Source organism: Notothenia coriiceps, unplaced genomic scaffold (assembly GCF_000735185.1).
Source record: "Notothenia coriiceps isolate Sejong01 unplaced genomic scaffold, NC01 NC01_scaffold00017360, whole genome shotgun sequence".
In the NCBI taxonomy this organism is placed as follows: domain Eukaryota; kingdom Metazoa; phylum Chordata; class Actinopteri; order Perciformes; family Nototheniidae; genus Notothenia; species Notothenia coriiceps.
The window spans coordinates 3,375-11,577 of record NW_011350061.1 but is presented as its reverse complement, the minus strand read 5'-3'; the positions used below and the strand labels follow the sequence as shown (position 1 = coordinate 11,577).

General features: G+C 38.9%; 1 protein-coding gene across 1 annotated transcript; it reads right to left on the bottom strand.

Annotated features, from left to right (window-relative positions):
* Window positions 1–1,365: 1,365 nt before the first annotated feature.
* LOC104950279 (hippocampus abundant transcript-like protein 1) lies at window positions 1,366–6,973 on the bottom strand. Its single transcript, XM_010776769.1, has 3 exons — window positions 6,881–6,973; window positions 6,528–6,670; window positions 1,366–5,646 (listed from the first exon to the last, which is right to left on the bottom strand). The coding sequence occupies exons 1-3, from the start codon at window positions 6,945–6,947 to the stop codon at window positions 5,416–5,418; spliced, it is 441 nt and encodes a 146-aa protein (XP_010775071.1). The 5' UTR covers window positions 6,948–6,973; the 3' UTR covers window positions 1,366–5,415.
* Between the last annotated feature and the right edge of the window lie 1,230 nt (window positions 6,974–8,203).

Sequence of the window (8,203 nt, the reverse complement as noted above, 5' to 3'; positions counted from 1 at the left end):
CCATATTCTGCTGATGTTCAGGTGTATATCAGTATGTAGTGTCTCTACTGTGACATGTCTCCATGCTTTAATGTTTAAAAAGCTCTTTATTTTTCTCATACTGCCTGTGCTGCAGCACCTCTTTTCACCCTCTGTCTGAAACCAGAGCCCAGTCTGCTCTGATTGGTTAGCTGGCCGGCTCTGTGATTGGTTAACTGCTTAGAGACGGCCCACCCCTTAGCCATATCACGTTCAATGTGTTGGAGCGCTTGCCAATACAAGCTCAAGTGTTCTATCGTGATGTCATCATGTTACGGAAGCACAAAAAGGAGGCCAATGCTGCAGAAGCACAAGAAAACTCAAGAACTATACAAACCACTACAGGAGAGAGAAAGCCCCAAAATGTATGATAATTCAAAAAGTTACATTTTTAGATAAAATAGAAAGAAATAAAGACTCGTAATTGATACTACAAGCTTGTTATGTTAAAATAAGAATTCTGTGACATTATCATGTTTTTGAAACACACATTTAGGTATACAGACAGTACATTTATTTCATGAATTGCTGCTGAAATAAATGTCATGTAAGTGTTTTTAAAAGATGTTCTGCTTTTAAAAAATAAATATCTCATCATTCCAAAATCAATGTTCCCAAAAACATTGTGACAATACCCCACTAAATGTCACTGTAAACCAGTGTTGGTATAGTATTGTAAATTATATTTGGGATAAACTAGATTTTATGGTTGAAGGTGTAAATGTGACCAAACACTGACATCAAAACATCTATTTATTATTTATAATAGCAACAAACACATTAATGAATTTATTCCCATCGGCTTCTCCAAAATAACTACAAAAACCTTTTTTTATTTGATATTAGTTTTATAACTGATCATTGTGTGTGAGGCTTTGATTAAGAAGTGTGTTTTTCTGTTTTTATTCCGATACATTTCCCAGATGTAATACATGTTTGTGGAGACGTTCTTTGTGCACCTTGTCGTTTTTTTAATAACTGCAAGAAGACTATTTAACATTTCTTAAACATCCGATTGTTTTGAAGCAAATATGAATTTACCCAAATGTAAAACTAATGTTATAATTCATTAATAGAAGCAAGCAAAATTCATCTTAATGTTAAAAATGTGTTAACTAAAAAACTATATATATATATATTCAGTATATTTATTAGAAAGGTTTGATGTTCACATTCCTCTAAATTAACTGTAAACTAAGATTATTTTATTTTTCAAAAATCTGATTTATTTTTTTTCAAGCAAAACAATAATTGTTCAACCAAAATGTCAAAAATATTCCTTTAAGATTGTGTTGGATCTACTTTGACAGTTCTTAAACCCCAAATGAAAACAAATAAGCACACAGCTCAAATTCCATACATTTCTCTTTATTATTATTATTATTATTATAGATATTATTCAAAATTATGTTCTTAATAAGATCAAAGAAAGCAACTGCAAATGCACAACACAAAGACGTCATTCAGCGTCCCTTAGTTTATATCAAAACTGATATGAACACGGAGAATGATTAGAGGCACCCGTTCAGAGACACTAAAGTGCAGCATCAGCAACTGGTCTGCATCATGTACACGAAGAAGAGGAGAAGTGAGAGGAAGAGGAGTGTGGAGGAAGAGGAGTGGGGAGGAAGAAGGAGGAAGAGGAGTGGGTAGGAAGAAGGAGGAAGTTTGAATAATGATCATGAACTCAAATCAAAGTCCTCTTAAAGATGTATATTCAGTAACTAGTGGCGACGTACAAAAACAGAGCCATCATCAGCATGGTGACTTTCAACTGTCGGCCATGTTGTCGCTTCACGTCCCATCGGAAAGTGGAACTTCACATGTTTCAACACGGAGTAACACTTAATTCTAAGATAAGTACATCCAAGTTTGTTTGAAGGTGTTGCTACCAAAGCATTACCTATTTGAATTATTCTAAAATATGTATCAGGTTTTTCTACAAAAGCTCTGGCGTGTTAAAAGTCTAAACAGCTGGATAAGTATAACGATGAACAAATACACTTGCAATACATGACATGTTTTAAATACGGTGAGATATACTCATTCAAATGTCCCACTGCTGACCAATGACATTCAGTTTCAGGTAACAAGATTTAAAAAGACATTTGCAGTTGTATGCATGGATCCATGTTAGCAGCGCGCGCAGGAAGTGTTGTCCATGTTTTCCCATGAGACGTGAATGCAGCAGCAACATAAAGACCGGACAGCACACAGGAGGAGAACTAGCTAAAAACACTGATGCATTCTGGGATCTTGATTGGTTCAGATTGACTGTAGAAAAATATACTGTAGGTCCAACTTCTGCTTTTGACATCATCTTTGAGAAAGAGAGAAACATGAGATTGAATATTTAAAAATCGAAACAAAACAATTTGGATCGATTGAGAGCTTAAAGGAAAGATAATTGCATGTTTTAAAGATTGAAGTTGAGAAACTCTTCCACATGAATCGGACAAAATTGTAACGTGATTGCGCTTCATCAAGCTACACAGACCATCATCTCCCTCAGGTGTTTCCACAACGACGTTTGATGCTGCATTCAGGTCATGTTGAATAAAAAACGCCAGCTATGATTTGACATCGAATGCAGGCCTAACATTTGTTATTTTTGTAACGTCTGTAACGGAGAACTGTGACGGAGACCCGTCAGAAACTAGGGGTTCCCGCACATCAGATAGAACTTTAAAAGCAGCTGTTTCTTTTACAATAATTTGGACTGTAGGAGGATGTGAGATGAATGGACAGAATTTCAGAAATGGATTGATCGCTTATCACATACAAAATAAGAACATTATATATCAGAGGTTCATGTGTTGCTGCTTATTCTCCATCAGTTTTTAAATGGTCCGTCTTCCTTTAAGGCAGCCGCTTGTTTCTGTTCATTTTGATGAAAATAGCAGAGACATAAAAAGACGAGAGATAAGCCATTGCACTCAATACTTATTAATATAAAATAAAATGTCTAAGTGTGTTTTAAAGCAATGCAATGACTTTTGAAAACCCTCCTTGTTGGTGCTTTCATGAACACAATTGCATGGTGCTGTATCTCAACTTGTTTTGAAATGGTTTTATTCTATGAAGAAATTGTTAAAATAAGTGTTAAAGGGGAATACACATCACTTTGTTGCATTTCTATCCATACACCATCTTCTAAATTGTTTTGGCTTCTTCACTCAGGTTTTTAAATGCACAATTTGAAAAACTCATAAAAACAGGTGGATAGAAGCACACATATTTAACCAATTTATAATAACAGGAAATATTTGAGTTCTCTCTCTCTGCAGGCCGACCATGTGACGTCAAACATGGTGATGTAATGAAGACGGGTGTGCAAAAAGGTAAAGTAACAGGTTACAAGACATCGATGTAGTCCTTTAAACATCACATCCATCACTGGACATGGTGACTGTCCCAGCATGCACTGGTGTGGAAGTTAAGTATTGGGGGATGGGGTGGGGGGGGGTCTTTTGGATCACGTCTAACCAGAGAGGGACACTATTGGCCGTTTGTTCTCTGATTCTAAGAGAGGGTGTTATTTTTGGGAAAGATATTTCTTAAAAACATCAGAAAAAAGTGACAAAAGAATAGAAACAGAAAACTCAACAAGAAAAGAAATGGCACTATTTGGTCAACAACCCCAAGAATGGAGTCGGGACTTTTTTGTTGTTTAAAAATCTGACTACAGACGAGAAAAACCGTGTTAGCTGCACAGGTCAAAGTCAGACAAAGAACATCAGTTCCTCGAGTTTCAGAGCCTGGAAATAACTGACAAGCGTAACACACTTCAAGTATTTAAACGCCAGAAGAACAGACGAGGAGAGGGCGATAGACCCGATAATAAAATGTGATCTGGTGAGATGAATGAAGCGCACTGAGCCGGGGGGTGTGATGGAGGGAACATCTGGATTTACTCATTTATGCTCTGGATTTAATACAAGTTTCCAACTTCAGTTTCTCACTAGACAGACTATAACAGATCTGAGACTCTACTGATATACTCCATATTTGTTCTGTTAAACACAACGTTGTTTTGTCTTTGAGATTCAATTGATTTAACAGCAGAGGTGGATAGAGGCTGTCTGAGCAGCAAGGGCGCAAAGAATAGAAAGGAAACCAGCTGCATGTGGTGGGGCATCAGCGTTCAGAAAAGCATGCGAGGCAGCGTTTCCTTAATGATATACTTTCCTAATGGGCATCAAGTTTTAGCTACCACAGGTGCAGAAAATACATCAGGTTCCAGAGAAATGTGCTAGAGACTCATTCCTATCATCCCAAGAGAGGAGGAGGCAAAGTAACATTAAATTCAGAGCATAAATCAATAAATGGTTCTCAGAAAGCCACCCCCCCCCTATATGACACCTCCCCAGCTCCGTACAAGCGCATCTAAAATCAACCGTCGTCTCATTTTCTAAATCATTTTTCTAGTTCTTCCTCAATATGAAAACCAACAGCAGTAGAGGATGATGTCACAGCTGTTCGGATCTTGCACATGCTCAGTGTGGTCGACAGTCCGTTGTCTTGGTGACTGTTTATCCACTGATATAACACCATCTCCCGTGTCATATCCCACAATGCCCAGCAGATCCGCCTTATCTCCCGTCGTGATGAAGTTTCAAGTTAAACAGTCGGTAGCTTCTTGTTGTCCCTCATTGCATGTGATGGGTGTTTGATCTGCTGACCTTTGCAGACCTGACGGGTGGAGATAGGTGCAGCAGATGCACACAGAGGCAATATGACTCTTAAAGTGAGATATTAGGCGGCAACCAGACTGAAAGCTTTAAAAATGTGAGTGATATGCATGGTGTGTTATACTTCAGCAAACTATATCCAAGGTTACATCTGTTCCCATGACTACCTCCATCACGGATCTCTACCGGATGGAGGATAAAGTCTAAAGATCCAAAACTAGTTCACTGACATGGAAGGACAAGCTATAGTCCTGGTGTTTGAGTGATTCAAATTCATAATAATAATAATTTGATCTTGACCAACATTGTCATCTTTCTCGGACTCATGTACTGTCGCCCAATCGAACATACAGGCTAAATGTAATGAATTCCGTTTTTGTTTTCATCAAAAAAGAAAATAGAACTGGAAGTAGCAGACTAAAACAACCAGTCCTTGGAGATTTCAAATGTTGAAGCTACATTTTAGACCAATCTGAATATAATTAAAATCAATTAGCGCAACATAAACATAAGGAAATAAATACCATGCATCATGTAAAGAAATGTTAACTTGTCAGTTTGATTGCCGCCTAACGTTCCTTGACGGGACAGTCTGTATCTGAAAAAATAAAAAAAATAAAAAAGTTTATTCTGAAGGGGGGGGGGGGCAGGTCTAGCAGACTGTGCTCAAGGCCGCTGCACCGTGATTGGCTGGACTGCTTGTCAGTCACATGCTGCTGTCCTGTAGGAGCGGCTCGATGTCCTCTGCGTCACTGGTGGGCGTGGCCAGAGGGCTGGCGCTCTGAGCGTGTGCGGTGGAGGCGCTGCTGGTCTTGCGGGTGGAGCAGGTCTTGGTGTCGACCAGTCGGTGGTCATCTGGGATGAAGAAGGCAACAATGAGAGCAAAAAACACGGCGCACGCTCCGAACAGGAAGGGAGGACCGGGGATCATGGCCTTCTGCAGACAGAGAGAGATAAATACATTACGGAGGAAATTCAAAAAGGGAAGGGCTGCTTTTGCGACTGCTAACCCTGCATGAAGGGGGAAATAAACCCCTGACTGTGCTTCCAAAAACTGAAAAGAAATCCAGTCCAAACCCTGGCCCCTGAGCATCTATCGTTTTTCCAACCCAGTTGAGATTTAACCACGCCCACTTACGTCTACTATAATTTGGGGAAAAAAACAATATGGGCTGTTAATCAGTGCAGCATCAGTCTTGGAGTTTATCACGAAATATGAATCTGAAGCTACAGTCGCTTCATAGAGCATCTTTTTCAAAGTAGATGACAATAATGCTTTTTCAATATGAACAAAAGTCACAGTTTCTTTGTCTTTCACACTGTGTGTGTTGTTTAAGAAAAAGGAAAATAAAGTTAAAAAAAAAGAAGGTCAAAGTTATGCATAGCTGGGTCAATGTAAATTAGAAAAATATAACTAATTCACCATGGATTAAAAAATAGTAGAAAGCAATATGCAGCTTTATAGTTGTTTTGTCACGATTTGTACATGAATACAGTATTTGAGTAAATGTACTTTGGTATCCTCCAAGACTTCCAGAGGATAACAAATATTCCTCTTGCTGCAGACCGCTGGAAGGTTTTCCCTTACTCTGACAGTTTAACAGCCCATATCGTTTTTCCCAAGCTAGAGAAGACGTGATATGACTTTAGCGTTGTTGACATGGGGACGGCGACGTTCTCTTTATACGTCCATGACGCAGTCACACAGAGCTACATTGATGTGGAAGTGGGCCTGGTTAAATCTGAACTGGGTTGGAAAAACGATAAGAATGTAATACGGGTAAGGTAGGGGCTGACTTCCTGTGTATGTGTCTGTACCTCTTTGTGCTGTGGGGGTCTTCCTGCCACGTGCGGGACATCATTCAGCTCCACGTTGAATAGGAAGAAGATGAAGCCGTAGAGAGCCGGTCCTAAGCCGTTACATAGACCTCTGATACCTGTGATCATCCCCTGGGCCACACCTGAAAAATCACAGACACACAATGAGGAAGGGTTCAAACATGCATCAACAAAGAAACTCAGAGAACACAGAGAAACGGACAAAAATAAATGTATCCATGTTCTCTACTTCAGGCAGACACACAGACACATAAATAGACAGGTAGATAGACAGGTGGACAGACAGGTGGACAGACAGGTGGACAGACAGGTGGACTGACAGGTGGACTGACCTTGCTGGTCAGGTGCTGCGCAGTGTGACACCAGAGCAGAGACTGCTGGGAAGGTAATGGAGGACATGGCTGCTACTGTTCCTGCTGCCCACATCATCCTGAAACACATAAGGGTAAACATGATCAAAAAGTGAATTGTGAGGGATTCCAACTGTAAACAAATTACATAATAATACAATATAAAGAATAATAATAATAATAATATATGATTCTATAATGATATAATTTTGAGATAACATGAAGTACAGTATGAAAACTGTAGGAAAAGAATATAAAAAGCTAGTAAAATATGATCTTCAAATTTTTCAGTCATTTTGCTTATCAAAAAAGTTGTTTATCTTAAAGCTAATTCTGTAATGGCATCACTGGCGTTACTGTATTAATAGAATGATAATGCTTCCTTCTTTCTTAATTTTTTTGCAATATTATTTAGTTTGTCAATGTGCTTATTTACTGATTGAGTTATATCTGAGTGTCTTGTACTGCGTTGTTTTTGCCTTACAGTGTAAGAAAAGGTTTTTAGAGAGTACTTGTCCATGGACAAGTGAGTTTGGCCATTTACTTGTCCGAATAAATGTTTCACTTGTCCATAGCTATACTTTGTGCATGCTGCACCTATTTTAAATATTATTAAATATCAACATAAAGCATACAAGAATCTGAGTTACTGTAACTAAGGTAACATTTTATTGTTTATTTGTTCATATTTGGCAAGAAACATGCTATGCAAGAATCTTCTTCTTCGGCATCGTATTTTACATTTTCCCACGGTTTGACGACACCGCTAACATAATTAAGATTTTACTGCATCACACATCGGTATGGGTACTACTACTTTTATCGATCCGGTCCTTTAACGGTACTCTCTCAAAAAAGGTTAATTAACTAAACAAATTGTAAATAATGTGAACATACAGAACTGTAAAAAACAAATAAAAAAACAAGTATTTACTGCAAAGATACAGTGGTACTGAGCAACACAGGTGGATACAGGTATTCTGCAAAAGGTTCAACGGTTCTTCTGGAGGAAGATTGAGGCTGTGGTGGAACACAACGCGTTGTTCAGACAAATTGCTCGTGTTACCGCCCTTAAATGCTAAACTCTTATCGCACTTTTGGCAACGAGCATTGTCCACATCGAAAGGGTAAAGTTTACCCACACCTTGGAGTGCTTAGTTCTCTCTGCCATCTCGTGTGTGTGTGTGTGTGTGTGTGTGTGTGTGTGTGTGTGTGTGTGTGTGTGTGTGTGTGTGTGTGTGTGTGTGTGTGTGTTGTGTGTGTGTGTGTGTGTGTGTCTCTCTGTCTGTGGGTGTGTGTGTGTGT

What these genes read in the sequence shown, in the direction of transcription:
- LOC104950279 (XM_010776769.1), bottom strand. Translation starts at nt 6,947, where the DNA reads ATGTCCTCCATTACCTTCCCAGCAGTCTCTGCTCTGGTGTCACACTGC. An exon ending in CGCAGCACCTGACCAGCAAG is followed by an intron (nt 6,671 to 6,880) that starts GTCAGTCCACCT and finishes GTGATTTTTCAG; the next exon opens with GTGTGGCCCAGGGGATGATC. An exon ending in GACCCCCACAGCACAAAGAG is followed by an intron (nt 5,647 to 6,527) that starts GTACAGACACAT and finishes CTCTGTCTGCAG; the next exon opens with AAGGCCATGATCCCCGGTCC.